Source organism: Nilaparvata lugens, chromosome 14 (assembly GCF_014356525.2).
Source record: "Nilaparvata lugens isolate BPH chromosome 14, ASM1435652v1, whole genome shotgun sequence".
Lineage (NCBI taxonomy): Eukaryota > Metazoa > Arthropoda > Insecta > Hemiptera > Delphacidae > Nilaparvata > Nilaparvata lugens.
Genome location: NC_052517.1, coordinates 13,616,293 through 13,635,170, shown reverse-complemented (window position 1 = coordinate 13,635,170; position 18,878 = coordinate 13,616,293). Strand labels below are relative to the sequence as shown.

The following is an 18,878-nucleotide window of genomic DNA, read 5'->3' as shown; positions in this document are numbered from 1 at the left end:
GATAAAAGAAAATCCGATTTAAAACATAGACCTCACTACGTTCGGTCAAAAAAAGAAATCAAAGTACCTTTCTTAAAATTGCTTGTTCACAACATATTTCGGCTATGTGATGCCATTACATGTTGTGAGTAAGCAATTTTGAGAAGGGTACTTGGATTTATATTTTTCTTCCCATCACCTTGGTAGAGATATCCATGTTAATGGGGTGGAGAAATTTAGGAAAATAATGTTGCCAATTCTCTGCCTTGACACAAAGCCTTCTGTGGAGGTAACCTGATACCGGCATATCTGATGTTATATTTTAAACTGTTAACTGATTCATCTTGAAAATATATCTTAAATAATTGAAAGTTGTGTTGCTTAAAATAAAAGGGTAATTGAATAATATATCCCAAGCTTTCCTTCACTAGATCTGATGTCATTTTTATGAAATAAGCCATAGTATGATGGCAAGGAATGATGATTGTGTAGAAAAAAGTCAGCAGATTTTGTGATAGTATTTTTAATCAATTCAAAACAAACACACAAGGAAAATATAATATAAATAATTATTAAAATATATCTGAGAGTGCTGCTACATTTTTGAATGTGGAAAATTGACTGAAACTTCTCATTTCCAATTATAGGCTATAATTATGAAAATATATCTTGGAGTGCTGCTACATTTTTGAAGATGGAAAATTGACTGAAACTTCTCATTTCCAATTATACAATTTTCCAATCTAAGATAAAATTCTAGCAGATAATTCAAAACACACACAAACAAGAAAAATATAATATGAATAATTATTAAAATATATCTGAGAGTGCTGCTACATTTTTGAAGATGAAAATTGACTGAAACTTCTCATTTCCAATTATACAATTTTCCAATCTAAGATGAAATTCTAGCAGATAATTCAAAACACACACAATTAAGGAAATTATAATATAAATAATTATTAAAATATATCTGAGAGTGCTGATACATTTTTAAGATGGAAAATTGACTGTAATATCTCTTTTCCAATTATACAATTTTCCAATCCAAGATGGAATTCTAGCAGAGCATCAAATTCAATAGCAAACAATACACAAATTATTGTAATTCATTTTCCATTAATTTACTCGGTTAACAAACAAACAAACGACTCAATTTGAACTTTCACAAAGTGAATAATAATCACTGAAACCATAAATTTCTGACAACTGGAGAGTTCTACAATTTTTTTCCAAAATTGTCCCCATAGTAGGATTCACATTTATAAGTCAGTGGAATTAACGGGAATGCAGTGTTGTTGTTTTTCTGTTTCCACTGCCCTCTATAGTATATTTGCTGTGATTAAAGCTACTCCAATACATAATACATATTATTGACTAGCAGATAACCCGTGCTCTGCAAAATAAGGGTCTATTTTGAAATTTGGCATAATGAAATCCCGAAGAATTGAAAATGGGCCTATAAACATAATCGGTTGATCAAAGCTGGGTTTACACCAAAGCTATTAACAAAATGTTAACTTAATCCTTATAGATTCTACTAGTTTGAACGGAATTTGACAAACACATATGTTCATCATGTGTATGATAAGTTATGTTCAATCTAATAGAATCTATAAGGATTAAGTTATTAACATTTTGTTAATAGCTTTGGTGTAAACCCAGCTTAAGAATCTTCATGCAAATTTCAAGTTAATCAATTTAATAGTTCAGAGGTGATGATGCATCAAACATAATTTCCCTATATCCCATATGTGTATAAGCCAGTTCTTTCCTTTATTATAGTATAGATTAAAAATGGCTAATTCCATCTCAAATATGTAATATTTAATAAATAAATTAAATAATCACCAAGGAAAAATAATTAATTTTTTAAATTGCGATTTATTATTCTGGTGGTTCATTATATTTCTTCATAACTTGGCAAACCTGAGAAAGATAGAGCTGTTTGCTTTGTGTCTAATGACAGACAAGGATAGCAACCCTATGTTAATCAGGTACTGACTTTATGACGTGGATCTCACTATATTATTTATTATCCAGATTCCTGTACTTCTTATATTTCTCAATTTTGTCACAAATACTCCAAATATAAAATATTATTTAAAGTTAAATTTAACATTAGAATATTTTATTTAATATACAGGGTAAGCATAGATTTCTATAGGACACATTTCATAGGTGGATAAAAAGATAACAAATAGTGATAGCGCGCCTTTTTTTTGTGGAAAACATTGGTGTAGCTTCCATTATAATTTGTGATGACCTTCATAGAAACACAGCTGACTCGATGGAGGGGGTTGACACAGTCGGCTCAATGTTGGGGGTGACAGAGAGAGCATCAGGATAAAGCTATGTGCATTCTGTTTCTGTGGTTTCAAGAAAGCGAATCGGTTATTACCGTTTAAAGATGTTTTCGTTTAGAGTATGGCCGTGAAAAATAAGTTGTATGCGAGGAAGTTATGTAATATCGATGAACCACGAGTAAAACGGAGAAATTGAAGCCATATTCCAAGACATCACTCCAGAACGACTGTGTATGGCGTGAAATTGAATATCGTCTAGATATTTTATGTGCAACAAAAAGTGATCACATAGAAAATTTGTCAAACTTGTCTTGTGTTAACGTATAAATAAAACTATTTGAAATTGGGTTTGCAATAAATACATACCTATGTATGTTAGTACACTTATTCATTAGAATTTTTTTCACCTATGAAATGTTTAATTAACTTCAAATAATACACTACACAAGTTATTTCAATCTTTTTCCACATAGGCTAGTTGGTTGATTTGCAACCTAAGTCAGCAATTTGATATTATGCTGTAGCCTATTTTGTTTTAGTGGTCAGAGATGGTGTTTACAACAGTTTTATAAGTTCATTGAAGCACTCGTGAGATGTTCAAGAAATGCTTTCACTCGCTATGTTTCATTAATTTTATAAAACTGAAAAGAGATATCTTTTAGTTTTCTCTTGCATAGAAATCAATAAGCAATTAAGAAGGGTTCGAGCCAGTTCTACCCACATCGATTTTTGGACATTTGAGTTTTTTCTTATGAATTGTATCAGATGGGACTTGACAAACTGTCTATCTGTTTATTCTAATAGGATGACAAAAAGATTTTACATTCAAAAATGTACATTTTAAAAAGTGTGTGTGTGTGTGTGTGTGTGTGTGTGTGTGTGTGTGTGTGTGTGTGTGTGTGTGTGTGTGTGTGTGTGTGTGTGTGTGTGTGTGTGTGTGTGTGTGTGTGTGTGTGTGTGTGTGTGTTGTGTGTGTGTGTGTGTAACCAGCCTAATGTATAATATTAAATAATAATAGTATTAATATTAATAATAATATTATTATTGATTTGAAATATTTCAAATTACCAACATTTGCAATGCTTTTAAATCATTTCCATCTTCTCATTCCAAACGATGATAGCTCACTGCATAATAAATTACATAGGAAAATTCATAATAATTATGCTATTACTGCATGCTGCAAAGCTGGGATCTTTGATTCCACATGCGCCTGTCCTGTCCAAATTATCACGCCAATAAACTACTGCATGTGGTGATTAATATTAATATTCATATTTCACCTCCCATCATATTTCTGGCCAAAAAATGTGATACCAAATCTGGAAAATAGAAATTATACATGAGTGGAAGAGAACAACTTATGCTATTCACTATCCATGACGAACTGCAAGTTAATAGCCTAATTATTAGCTATGAGCTATTTTGATGACACTACAGTCTAATTTTTTGAATAATATTCACAATACTGTTAGAATAACAGTATACTATTTGATTATCATTAGTGTTGCAATCCTTTTCTATCATTTAGAAAAGCAGATACAGTAGCACTATCCTTTCTAGATCCGCAACGTTGCCAGATCGTTTTTTAGCAATGTAGAAAAACTACCAATTAATGGAATATTCTATGTCAAAAATGAAAATACATTGAAAAATATAAAATTCTCTCTTGACAAATGAAATATAATTGATCAGTTTAAACAATACAGTAATAAACATATAAATACTGGTATCAGTTACAATCTGACCTCTATAGAGGTCAGTGGCAAGGCAGAGAATTGGCAACGCTGTTCCCCTATCTTTCTCCACTGCCATCATAACGAGGACCTCACTATAGTTGCAGGTCAAGATACTGTTCCTTCACCCCCTGGTGAACACTTTGCCCATTAATTTAATTCATCTAAGATTAAACCTAATCTATAACAACACGGAAAAAAGACATTCATATTATATTATGAGTAATAAATTATGTTACCTGTTGCTGTGATCGTTCGATTAGTATCATTTTCGACTATTTTTTTAGCTATATCAGATCTCATATTGAAAACTCTTACAAGGTCATCTTTTGTGAATGGTCCTCCATTATTTAGTTCGGAAAGATCGATTTTATAACTGAAATCAGGGAAATCAGTACACTTGTAATGAATACAATGAATGTTCGGTAACTTCTACAATCATAGTGTCCTAAGAAAGGTGTAACAGCCAAAGAATATGGATTCTACATGTCATAAAACTTGCAGCAGAAAAAATTTCTCATGTCAACCTTGTCATCTGGAAATTGATTCCTTGATACCATATATAATATATTATAAAAACGTCAATAACTAGCAAACCATGCCTGTGTCAAAATCTAATTTTAAGGATATGGTTGGAAAGAGGAAGCAATTTTTAATAGGAGTACTCAGAATTGTTCTTTTGTTCGATGTTTTGTAACTTTTTATGGACGCTCAAAGTTCAAAATGTACATTCCTCGAGTTCAAAGCTAAATTTCAAACAGTATGGGCATTTGAAAAGTTCAAAAACGTCAAACAAAGATACAAATTATGTATGAATCGTGTTGAACATTTCTTTCTCTCTCCAACGCTATCCAAGAATAAGATTATTAAATTGATAGTTATCTTTAGTTATTGTCATTTTTCAAAAATATCAAAATATATTACAAAATACCAGCAAATGTTGAAAAACATTTTCTATCCAAAATTTCATGTAGAATCTATGTTCTTCAGCTTTTAAACCTTTTATGGGACAATCTATATGAACAGGTAGAAATGAAGAACAAAATATTCCATGAGTAGAGAGAAATGTATTGCGTTGCCTAAAATAATGTGGATTTTAAACATAATTCTATATGTAGATGACCTGGCATGGTAACCACGTTTCTCTGAACAACTAATTTTCCACTCATGTAGACTATATGCTAGCAGTTAACCCGTGCTTTGCTCTGGGAAAGTTTTGTGTTGAAGAACGCTTAATGTGTCAGTTGTAAAATGTAATACCCCTAAGCACAGGGGACATAGAATAATAGAATGATTATCAATTATACATTATTAAGTCGAAATTACATGGATAATATTTGTATCACAGTTAGAAATATGAAAAAATATTAGTTTGATCAGTTCATAATGTGCAATATTTCATTCATGAGTTGCAGGTGCTACCAATAACGCAAAGGAATCACTTGGAGAAAAATCGGGTACCGAAATAGTATATTTCGCACCTAGAGCAGAAAATGAGATTTTTCCGGCTCGAAATCGGTTTTCAAGTCCGAGGCCGTAGGCCGTGGACTAGAAAATATTGAGAGCCAGAAAAACATTTTTGCCACATAGTGCGAACGCTATTTTTCACCACACACAAAAATAAACAATATATATATATGAGAATAGTTGTTTACTAAGCATTTCCGAAAGTAGAAATGGAAGGTGATATCTCTAGCAAATCTGAGGTAATCTGAATATCAGGAAAATGTCCAAGTATTTTTATTTTCTATTTTGATTGTCTAAATAACCTAAAAGATGATGTTCAATTATGTGGGAGGTTGAGTTCAATGCTAAGATTTTATAGTTTACCCATAAACTATAAAGATTATTCTTTCAAATGACAATAAGATGATATTATTATAAATGTTTCAATTATGGAATAATGAACACAAATAATGAAAAGTTTTTTGATCAGCTGTTTTTTGATCACCTTTCTTAGTTCCATGTTATCGGCTGGAAAGGGTACTCTTTCTGGCCTAGGCCGGAAAGAAACCTGTTCTGACGTCAGACGAGAGTCTTCTGCAGACAATGTCTTTCAGATCCACTTAGGGACTGGAAAACAGCTGCTTTCTGTGCAGTGTGGCAAAAAAGCTATTGAGAACATAATAAACTTCCCTGATTGGGTGCGGTTAGCTGTGACGTTCATTAACACAGAACTTCTAGTCAACACAAATGCTGACCCCTCCATCAGCTTTTGAAATGATGACCAGTGGAGATTCCCAGTCATGGTTGCTTTTTGGTACAGCTGAAATAGTTCCTTCAGTTGCAAATGAGCTGAGTTCTTGGTTGACGTTTCTTTCATGATAAAACATGGTTTTGCTCCTCCTCAAAGGTTCAGTGTTACTGTAAATTCAGGAACACATCCAATCTTTGGTTGAAGATTGTTTTGAATTCTTCTTCTACTTCATCAATTGAATTGAAGGTTTATCTGATATGATTTAACTAGTTGGTTCATGTCATTGTCAGTTTCAGAAAGATTTATTCTCAGTTATCTCATCCATTCTGGACCAAGGAGTGCTTCATGACTGGCATGAACAATATAAAATTCTCCATTTTTTTGTTTTCCCTTGTGAGATACTTTTACTACGACTTCTCCCTCTGGTTCTACAATATTTCCAGAATAAGTACAAAAAGTCAAGTTAGAAATTTGAACAGGAACAATCAAATTCAGATTGTCAAACTCATTTCTTCTAATAAGGGAAATTTGGCTCCACTGTCTATCTCAAATTGTTGAGATTTTCCATTTAGATATACTGTATCTATCAGAATGTACGTTTATGAACAAAATTGACAACATTAAAATGTTGTCTAGTCCTTCTGAGTAGTTGTTGTGGAAGACATCATCATGTAATGTTTGTAGATGTACAAAACTGGTATGGCTACGTTTTCTCAATTCATTTTGCATTGTTATCAAACAGGCTCTTGAAAAATTCCCCTGTTTTTGGCATATGTCACATCTTACTTTCCAATTCATCCACTCTACAGTTAGTACTCTTGTTATTGTCTCTACCACATCTGGGACAAAGATTTTCAATTCCAAGGGTTATAAAATCTGATTTACTGAATCGGTAACCCACTGGTTTCGACTCTCAATGGTCATTAAAATGCTGTTCAGAATGGTAGTTTTTTGGATAAACTCTTTTGATTATGTTGATTTTCCTATCAATAATGAAATAAACACTATCACAATTGTGATGTTGTTGGAAAACTTTACTTTCTATTTCTGATGGCTCAAGTGCAATTGCTTTTTTTCAGTATGTCGTCAAAATTGGTGGAAGCACTTTGTAAAATTTGTTCTTGTAGCCAATCATCTTTCAATCCTCTAACAAATTGTATATGAAATAATATATTGGCAATTGATAGCCTACTGATTGTTTGTATGTTTCTGCCTTAAGGTGTGTACATATTGTAAGGGTGGTTCTAATTAAATGATGAAATTCTATCATCGACTCACCTCAGTGCCTGAACAACCAGCTTGGGTGTTAGAACTTAGAACTCAGCCTTACGAGATGAGCCGTTTTCTAACATGATTATTTTTATCAGTTGTTTTTCACTAACTATCTAGAAACTTGCAAATGCTGGCTTGTTCAATTGATTCTGTGCTTTCTTTCTCTTTTCTCTGTCCTTGTCAGTGCCATGGAGTCTTTCTATTCCTTTCTCTCTTATCTCCTTGTCTTTCAGATAATACCGTTTTGCTTACGTCATTTCTACATTTTGTTGAATCCTTTTTCGTTTGGTCTGAACAATTTTGCTCGAGCATTTCTAGGAGAAGGATCGTTTAATTAATCCTTGTATTTTGTCCTTTTATTTCTTATTAATTTGAATTTTCTGGAAATGTATAATTATTACATACGAAATCCGCTGTACAAGTAATGATTTATTTCTTTAAATTACTTCTTTATAAGTTGTTTTCTTGTTTGAAATTTTCATGTCTGTAGATTGGATTTAATTTATTTCTTTCCTAGCATTCTTAAAACTATTTTTCAGATCATTAATAACCTAATCCAATGTTTAAAACATTTTCATATAAAATTCAAGCTTTAAGTTGTCTCAAAATTATTTTAAATGAAATAGAAATTGTTATGTATTCCTGTTCTGGCTAGTTTATTACATATAATATAATAAAGTCTGAATCATGTTGACATGCTCCTTTAAAAGTAATAAAATGAAATATTTTGGAAGCTTTCACTTCAACTAATTTGAATTCTTTGTCTATGAATTATATTTTTGTTTCTCTTGACAAATTTATTAAGGTATCATGTTTCAAAAAGTACAGATTCTGTATTTTTGAACTCATCTTTTCTACAATAGTGGTTAAAGGTTTCTTTTCTTTTACTCTACAGCGGTCTTTGCATCTCATTGAATAAGTTATCATTGAATCTTGTCAAATCTCGTTGAATCTTATGGTATCTAGTTGAATTTGGAATCACAATCTTTGATATGGCTATGGAAAATTGTCAACAAATCCGTTCGAAATTAACTACTGAAAAAGGAACCAATCCATCACAAGTATAGAATACGGTACTTCAAGAGCTTCATGTGTTCTGTGCAAGATAAGTGAATGTCCGATAAAAAAAAGTGTAGGAGGCCTCCCACTTATAAAAAAGTATTTACAAATGAATTATACATCTACAGCTAATCATCAGAATCTAGCATAGTAGAAATTGTAAAATCTAATTTTCTTGTATTTTGAAATATTCTTTTCTCTTAAGTTTGTATATTAAATTTATATCATTATTACTAATTTTTTAGTTAATTCTTGAGTATACCCAACCTATCCGATGGTGACAAATAGATAATTCAGAGAGATCAAATGGTTAGTCATCATATCCTTCTATTATAAACGCTGCTGAATTGATGAGTTCGAGGATTAAGTTGACGGAGTATTGAAGTTGATTTTATTTTATTATTGGTGCTATTAATTTCAATATTCTGTTGATTGTTCTTCTTACTCATCCATAATCACATCTTTTCTTTTGCAATTATATGCATCTAAGCGTGTCAGAGATGAATTATACTAACTTGAAACTCTTATAAAGACCAGATCACTATTGTATCAGATATGTGACTTATAATAGATTGCTCAAACGTGTTTAAAGAAAAATATATAATGGAAATACTGTATGTCGGTGTATTCAACAAACAATGTGTTGAAAATGAAAACTAATTTGCTTTACGCATTTCCAATATTGCACTTAGTTGACACTCTATGTATTTGTATCTATGTATAATGTATCGTTGTTTGCTCTATGATCACAACTCTCTGTGTTGATGCAATGGCCGGCGACGCCTGATTTGCCCTGTTGTGTGTATTTTCCATTTTACCATTATTTTTGCATACTTATCATGAAGTGTTTAATTTGTCTAAATGAAATAGATATTTTTTTCAATATTGCAGTTTTTATTCAATAGGTTATGGGCCCAGCAAAGCCCAGTAAAAGTCAGTAAAGTAACGGATAATGTGCTATGCTGTTTCGTGTATGAGATTGAAGAATGCTACGATTGTTCACCTTTGAAACTATTGTGATACCAACATTGTTGAGTTTATTCTAATTGTGACTGATGAATTTGACTGACTGTCTAATCTTCTTCTGATGACTTGTCTACGGTATTGACTCTGAAAGGTTAGTAATTCATTCTCCAAGTGCTTACAAGTATTTGTTCTACAAGTTCTGATTCTTGAACAAAAATGACTGAAGCTGATTGTCGAAACATCAACAAATTTAATGGTGAAAACTTCCACCTGTGGAAGTTCCAGATGAACTCTATTTTCGTGGCAATTGGACTTCTGGAGATCGTGAATGGCAGTGATGGTAAGCCAAAAACTGCTGGAACTGAATTGTCTACATGGGAAAAACAAAATGCTAAAGGTATGTTCATCTTATCATCCTCGATGGAATATCAACAGCTAGAACAATTTCTAACTTGTGTAACCGCTGCTGAAATGTGGACAAAATTGAGTGCTATCCATGAACAAAAGAGTGCTGCAAACGAACTGTGTATGATGACTAAATTCCATGAATACAAAATGACTCTCGGTGACACTGTAGTGCAACACATAACGAAAATTGAAAATCTGGCTCAACAATTGAAAGACATTGGTGAAAACGTATTTGACACTATGATAATGGCGAAAATACTAGAAAGTCTTCCGGCAAAGTTCAATGGATTTATAACAGCTTGGGATAGCATTGATGAGACCAAACAAACCATACAATATCTGACTGAACGACTGATCAAAGAAGAAAGCAGGATGACGACCACTGAAGATGTAGCTGACGCATTTACGATAAGCCTTCATCAAAAGTATCCTTTTAAGAAACATAATCAAGGTAAACAACCAAATATAACAAAGAAACCAAACAAAAATTTTGAGTGTCTATGCATATATATATAATGTATAATGTATATATATATATATATATATATATATATATATATATATATATATATATATATATATATAATATATATATATATAATAGGATTTTACAGTGATTCACCGTCTTCCTTCTTTTAGTTGAGACCTCCATCTTTGCCTATCCTCCCATTCACCATCCCTTAAATTCCTGGCCTCCATAGCCTCATCCACCTCATTTCTCCATGATCTTTTAGGTCTTCCTCTTTTCCTTCGCACAATTGGACTCCAATCAGTCACCATTCCTATCCATTTGCTAGCACTCGCCCTTCTAGCATGGCCATACCACATCAACCATTTATCCTCAATCAACTTTATAATATCCCATTCCACTTTCATTCTCCTTCTTATCTCCTCGTTTCTCACTCTGTCCATTATGGTAAGCCTACAGCATCTCCTCCAGTAATCCATCTCAACAGCTCTTATCTTATTTCTTGCTCTCTTGTTTGTCACCCAAACCTCTGCCCCATACGTCATTATACTTCTGACAATTGCATTGAATATTCTATGTTTATTTTTCCTATGAATATCCTTACTCCATATGATTGGGTGCAACTGTCGAATACAACTCCTGGTTTGGGCCAACCTAATCTTTATCTCCTCATCTGTATTACCATTTTTCATGATGGTAAATCCCAGGTATTTAAATTTATCTCTCTCTTTTATCACGGTGTTACAGTCAATGGACAAATCTGGTGTGCCATCGCTATTCGTTTGTAAATACTCCATCTTGTCCACATTGATTTCCATCCCGGCTTTATCATACTCTTCTTTCAACTTTCTCATCATGTAACTTAAATCTTCCTCATCCTGCGAAATAACCACCTGATCGTCTGCAAAACAAAGGGTAAAAAGGTGTTCTCCCCTGATAGGTACACCCATACCTTGACACTTTCTTTTCCAAGTCCTTAAGGTATCTTCCAGGTATATTTTGAAGAGAGTTGGGGACGAGCTGCATCCCTGCAATAAGCCTGTTGATGTTCGGAAAGGAGCAGTTACAGTATTACCTATCTTAATTCCGATTTGATTTTCATTATAAAGTTCCATTGTGGCATTTATGAGGTTTCTTGGTATAATGTAGGTTTTCCATAGCTTTCCATAGTCTATTCCTGGGTACTGTATCATATGCTTTTCTCAGGTCTACAAACGCTAGATGTACTGATCGGTTTTTGGCACTCTTTTTTTGTATTATCTGTTGGAGGGTATAAATGTGGTCTACACATGATTTTCCTGCTGAAAACCCTGCCTGTTCATCTCCAATCTCCCCTTCTATCTCCTTTTCAAGCTTATTCTTTAAAACTTCTCCATATATTCTAGCTATTGTTGGCAAAACTGCTATACCCCTGTAATTTTCACATAATCTTCTATTGCCCTTCTTAAGTATTGAAAACATATGTGCAATTTTCCATTCATTTGGTGCCTTCTCTCCATTAATTACCCGTTGGAATAACATTCTCAAGATCCGAAATAACTTTTCTGAACCATACTTGATCAGTTCTGGATTGATACCTCCTGGCCCTGCTGACTTATTATTTTTCAAACCTCTTACTGCTTTACTCACTTCTTCTTGTACCAAAGGGATTTCCGGCTTTTCTCCCTCTATTGCAGTATTACCCATAAATTCTCCTCTTGACTCTGTCAGCAGGTTTTTATAGTGCTTCTCCCATTCAGAGGGTTTGATTTGTGTCACAGTCATGGATTCCTTCCTATTTGTTGGCATACTTTTCAACACACTCCAAGATTCAGAGCTTCTTACTCCCCCAAGATACTGATCGATTCGCTAGCATGTTCTCTACCACTGGCTGTTTTTTTCTTGTATTATCAACCTTTCAACCTCTCTATTTTTCTCTTTATACCGTTGCAAATCATCGATCTTTTTTGTACTCAACCATTTCCATTAAGTGTCATTACTGTGGAAAAATGGGGCATATTGCCAGAAATTGTTATAAGAAACAAAAAGATTGTAATGTTAAGAAAGATACTGAAAATGGTAAGTCAAATCTTCAAGCTTTCAATGTAGTTCATGATAATGCTCACACTAATCTGATGAATCTAGATTCAAATGAAATATGGCTTTCTGATAGTGGAGCTTCACAGCATATGAGTTTTCGTCGTGAATAGTTTCATGAATTCACTGAATGTAATTCTGAATCAGTTAGGTTGGGTAATGATTCAACTTGTGAAATTAAAGGCAAAGGTACTATTTACATTGAAAGATTGGTTAATAATGAATGGCTAGATGGTAAATTGGAAAATGTTTAATACATCCCTACTTCATGCGAAAATCTATTTTCAATTGGTACTTGTACTGAGAAAGGTCTAGAACTGAAATTTCATTCCAATAAAATTGACATTTTTGATGAAGATTCAAAATTAGTTGCCACTGGTTAAAGTGATAATCAGAAAAGAAAGATATTGTCAAATTTCACTAAAAATTGTGGAGATTTCACAACATCACCATCAATTCTACTAATTTTATTAAAGTAATAATCTTTTCAGACTATTATTTAAAGTACAAACAAATGAATTGAATGTTGCTTCATCTGGAAATCTGAAACTTTGGCATGCACGTTTAGGTCATATTAACTGTAACTCAATTAAAAATGACGCAAAGAATGATTTGATTCACAATGTAAAATTAATTAATGATGATAGATTTGTATGTGAACCATGTCTGTACGGGAAACAATCCAAACTATCATTCAAGGCCATTCAACATGATAAAAGTATTAGACCTGGTGAAATGATACACACTGACATTTGCGGTCCAATGACTGAAACTTCTGTAGGAGGTGCAAAATATTTTCTTTTATTTAAGGATGACAAGTCAAGTTTTCGTCATGTATAGACTACTTCTTGAAAAATAAGAATGACACTTTTGAAGTTTACAAAGAATATGAAGAATGATGAATATGAAATAATGAACGAATATGATCAATAATAAATTTAATCAGAGAATAAAAATAATTCGATCTGACAATGGTACAGAATACACTAATTCTGCTTTGAAAAATTATCTTTCATTTAGAGGTATTCAGTTACAAACTTCTGCTCCCTACACACCCCAGCAGAATGGTAGGTCTGAAAGAGAGATTAGGACAATAGTTGAAAGTGCTAGGTCTATGCTCATTGCCAAGAATTTGCCCAGAAAATTGTGGACTGAGGCCGTCAATACTGCTGTTTATATTTTGAATAGAATTCCCTGTTCACAAATTGACACTACAGCTTATGAAAATTGGTATAATAAGAAACCCCAGCTAACTCACATGAAAATATTTGGATGTGAGGCATATGCTCATGTTCCCAAACAGTTCAGAACTAAATGGGATGCAAAATCTACGAAAATGATTTTTGTAGGGTATGAAAAAGATAATAAAAAAAAGAAAATAGCTACAGGCTTTTTGATTTGAGAACTAATAAGTTGAAAATTTCTAGAGATGTTGTATTCAATGAAAATGCTAATCCTGTTAATGTAAATCAAGAGAATCAAATATTCATTGATCATGTTTTGAATGAGTTTGAACCTGTGCATGTAAATCCTGAAAATGAAAATGAAAATTTGAATGAAATCTTGACATTGTAAATGATTCTGAAGAAAATGTAGGTTTCAATAATAATGAAAATGATAGTGAAACAGTTCCCACTCCTAATATTTGTAATCCAGGAACTTCCAATAAATACAATTTTAGAAACAGAAATACAATTGAACCACCTGCTAGATTCGAGCTTTGTTTAACTTATTATGAGGAACCTAAAACTTATAATCAATCTATTTGTGATGTAAATTCTGAAAAAAGGAAAATAGCTATCACTGTAGAGCTGCAAGCTCATGAAGAAAATAAAACATGGGATATTGTCACTCTACCTGATAATAAAAAGACTATTAACTGTAAATGGGTATTCAAAATAAAAAATTCACAAGAATCCAATGACCCCCGTTTCAAAGCAAGATTATGTGCAAAAGGATTTTTCCAGAAAGCTGGTGAAGACTATCAAGAGATTTTTTCTCCTGTAGTTTGCTATGATTCAATTAGAATATTGTTAGCTATTGCTGTTAATGAAAATTTGGAAATTGCACAATTTGATATAAAACCAGCATTTTAAAATGGTAAATTAGACAATGACATTTACATGAAAATACCTGAAGGACTAGAAATATATGATGAAACGCTAGTTTGTAAGTTGAATAAGTCACTGTATGGTCTAAAACAGGCTTCAAGATGTTGGAATGTAACTTTTGATTCTTTCTTACAAAAATTCAAATTAGTCAAAACTAATGCTGATCCTTGTGTTTATTATGGTACTTTCAATAATGACAAATTATATTTAGCTCTCTATGTAGATGATGGACTAGTATTGGGCAGTTCAAAACGCATTATTGATGAATTTATGCATACTTTGAGTTCAACTTTCAAAGCAGCAGTCTTAAAACCAGATTATTTTGTTGGAATGGAAATGATCCATGACAAATTGAATAAAACTATCCATATCCATCAGAGTACCTACATTGACAAAATAATTAATCGATTCAACATGATTGATGCAAATCCTTTGAGTGTACCTGCTGACACAAATGTAAATATAATAAAATCTAATGAAAACGAAACCATTGATACAATTCCTTATAGGGAGGCTGTAGGCTTTCTTTCATTCTTAACAATGGTTTCTACGCCAGATATTGCATATGCTGTTAGTATAACTAGTAGATTTTTGAATAAATACAACAGCAGTCACTGGCAAGCAGTTAAAAGAATAATGAGATACTTGAAAAATACTAAAGATTTTGGTATTTTTGTAATCAGATTGTGAAATGCTCCAAGAGTGGGAGTGTTGAAAACACTGTTGAAATTTTGTTGTCTCAAAATTATTTCAAATAGAATAGAAATTGATCTGTATTCCTGTTCTGGCTAGTCTATTACATATAATATAATAAAGTCTGATTCATGTTGACATGTTCCTTTAAAAGTAATAGAATGAAATATTTTGGAAGCTTCACTTCAACTAATTTGAATTCTTTGTCTATGAATTATTATATTTTTGTTTCTCTTGACAAATTTATTAAGGTATCATGTTTCAAAAAGTACAGATTCTGTATTTTTGAACTCATCTTTTTTATAATAGTGGTTAAAAGTTTCTTTTCTTTTATTCTACAGCGGTCATTGCATCTCATTGAATCTCGTCAAATCTTGTTGAATCTTATGGTATCTAGTTGAATTTGGAATCACTATCTTTGATATGGCCATGGAAAATTGTCAACAAATCCGTTCGAAAATAACTACCTACTGAAAAAGGAACCAATCCATCACAAGAGTATAGAATACTTCAAGAGCTTCATGTGTTTTGTGCAAGATAAGTGAATGTCCGATAAAAAAAAGTGTAGGAGGCCTCCCACTTATAAAAAGGTATTTACAAATGAATTATACATCAACAGCTAATCATCAGAATCTAGCATAGTAGAAATTGTAAAATCTAATTTTCTTGTATTTTGAAATATTCTTTTCTCTTATGTTTGTATATTAAATTTATATCATGATTACTAATTTTATTGTTAATTCTTGAGTATACCTAACCTATCCGATGGTGACAAATAGATAATTCAGAGAGATCAAATGGTTAGTCATCATATCCTTCTATTATAAACGCTGCTGAATTGATGTGTTCGAGGATTAAGTTGACGGAGTATTGAAGTTGATTTTATTTTATTATTGGTGCTATTAATTTCAATATTCTGTTGATTGTTCTTCTTACTCATCCATAATCACATCTTTTCTTTTGCAATTATATGCATCTAAGCGTGTCAGAGATGAATTATACTAACTGTTAAAACTATTCCCCATCTTCAAACAATCTCTTTCATTGATTTTTTGATTTGTATTGTCATGCTTCTCTGCGCGGTAGTTTAGTTTGTATCTTTGCAGCTGGAGCACTAGTGGTCCACTGCCGACTTGATACCGTGCATTCCTGTTGCACATTTATTTATCGTTGTTCTAGTTTTTTGGATATGTTCTGAAGCCTTTGTCATTTATTATTGTATTTGTCAATTTGTTGTTTGGCTTCCGGATATTTTTTGCATCTTTTTATAGATCATTTTTATTGGTGATCTCTTGATCAAGGTAGCACCTGCTTGCTACACATTTCCTGTCCTTCGCTGCTCATTAGAATAAGAATAAGAATAAGAATGCTTTTTATTCCTTCAATGCATACATACAATGCTATCGGAAACGTCAGTCAACAATATAATACATAGTTTTAAGTTTTGAATTATACAGTGAAAGTTACACTTAGTACGATTTGATTTGACAATACAGAAAAAGTAACAATGTATCGAATAAATACAAAATGGTCTTGCATTAGATGAAAAACTGAGGAAGAACAATTAAGTACATTTACATGATTAGTAGCCTATTGAATTATTTCACTACCTATTTGACTTGAAAATAGTCCTTCACTGGTAGTTGGAAGAAATCTGAAATTGAGTATAAAGGATTATTCAATAGTAGGCGCTCTAGGTTTTTCTTATAAATTGGCATTGGTAGGTTCCTGGCTATCTCGGGTAATGTGTTGAATAATTTCAATGAAACTTGATTTGGACTTGTTGATATTCTTTTGAGTCTTGTATATGGTATATCTATTTTTGTCTTATTTCTAGTATTATGACAGTGAATGTCAACTCTGCGGCTATAAGAACCTAAATTATTCTTTATCTGGAGGAGAAGTTTGAAAGCTACCAAACTGTGCACTGTCATAATTTTCTCCTTTATAAACAATGGCTTACAATGCTCCAGATAAGTAGTGTTACATATAATTCTTATAGCTTTTTTCTGGAGCAAGAATACTTTTTGAACCTCTGGGGCGCAGCCCCATAAGACTAAACCATACGTGTAAACGCTTTGAAAAAAGGCAAAGTAGCACATTCTCAGGTAATTTGAAGGATTTGATTTCAGCAATTTTATTTCCTCGTCTGCTCTCCCTTCATTGACCAAAGAGTCCTCAAAACATTCCTTTCTTCTGTCCCTCTCATCACTCAAGGATTTAGCCAACTGTTTATTTTCAACTGAGATCTCCATAAGATCGTTTCTCAATTCATTGTTCTCCGAAATAGAACTGTCAAGTTTATTTAAGACTCCGATAATATTTGGAATCAAGTCAACTATTGCATTATTCGAATATTTTTCAGCTATCATAGAGAGTGTTTCCCTAACATTAACTGCCAGTTCAACAACATCAGCATTGATTAAGTCACCATTTAAACTATTGAGCTCCGATTGCGCGCGAATCAAATTTTTGCGCCTTTGATGAGACGTCATTGGCTTCATAGTCTCTATGAAAAGTAAAAACACCGGTTCTATTGAAAGAGAAAGTTCACTGATAAGAAAACTGGTGGTCACTGTCGACAGTCAGCATTGTCATAGCAACCAAAAGACGCTACCTATTTTGCTAGCAGTCACATCAGCCGGCAACTCTTGTACAGGTATGAAAACAAGATAAGGAGAACGCTATCAGTTGCACATAAATTGAGCTGCTTAAAAACAACAAGGAATTATTGAGCCGGTGAAATTGAGAGGGTGAGTGATACTGAGAGAGAAAATAATTGAACACTGTAACAGCAGAGAGGATAACTCTGACGATGTTTCACAGTCAATCGTAACACAAGCAACAGATGGGGTAAGAATTGATACGGAAAACAACAGAGTTTAGGAGTGTTCCTTTTTATATCACTTCTCACAATAAAGTAATCATTAGAGACAGTTTTTGTGAGGGTAAATTTATATCCGTTAGGTTCTTAGCAGAGGGTTCAAGGTTCATCAAGCTCGAAAAGTGTAATCAAAATGTCAATTTCTTGCAATGTCCACTAGGTTAGAAACAAATGAAATTCTGAATAAATCCAAGTTCCAATAAATCACAAACTTTCTATACACATTACTGAAAGTCCATCACTAACTTTTATGAAAAATCTATCGATTATTGATGAAAAACCATCGAAAACATTTTAAAATATGAAAAATAACAGACACGACACTAGAGCAAACAATCGAGGCAGCCTGTGCTACCAACCTAATTAAGTAGGGTTTTATATCTCCTTCGCAGTCTTAAGGACTGTGTTCCTTCAAATTACCTGAGAATGTGCTACTTTGCCTTTTTTCAAAGCGTTTACACGTATGGTTTAGTCTTATGGGGCTGCGCCCCAGAGGTTCAAAAAGTATTCTTGCTCCAGAAAAAAGCTATAAGAATTATATGTAACGCTACTTATCTGGAGCATTGTAAGCCATTGTTTATAAAGGAGAAAATTATGACAGTGCACAGTTTGGTAGCTTTCAAACTTCTCCTCCAGATAAAGAATAATTTAGGTTCTTATAGCCGCAGAGTTGACATTCACTGTCATAATACTAGAAATAAGACAAAAATAGATATACCATA

At 32.7% G+C, this 18,878-nt stretch overlaps 1 protein-coding gene across 1 annotated transcript in view; it reads right to left on the bottom strand.

Moving 5' to 3' along the window:
- Positions 1-1,653: 1,653 nt before the first annotated feature.
- LOC111050946 overlaps positions 1,654-18,878 on the bottom strand; it is a 133,727-nt gene continuing 116,502 nt past the window's right edge. The window contains exons 6-7 of the mRNA XM_039440781.1: positions 4,261-4,397; positions 1,654-3,607 (exon numbers count right to left, since the gene is read on the bottom strand). Of these exons, the coding sequence (XP_039296715.1) occupies positions 3,558-3,607; positions 4,261-4,397 (187 nt within the window). The 3' untranslated portion in view covers positions 1,654-3,557. The remainder of the gene's footprint in view (positions 3,608-4,260; positions 4,398-18,878) is intronic.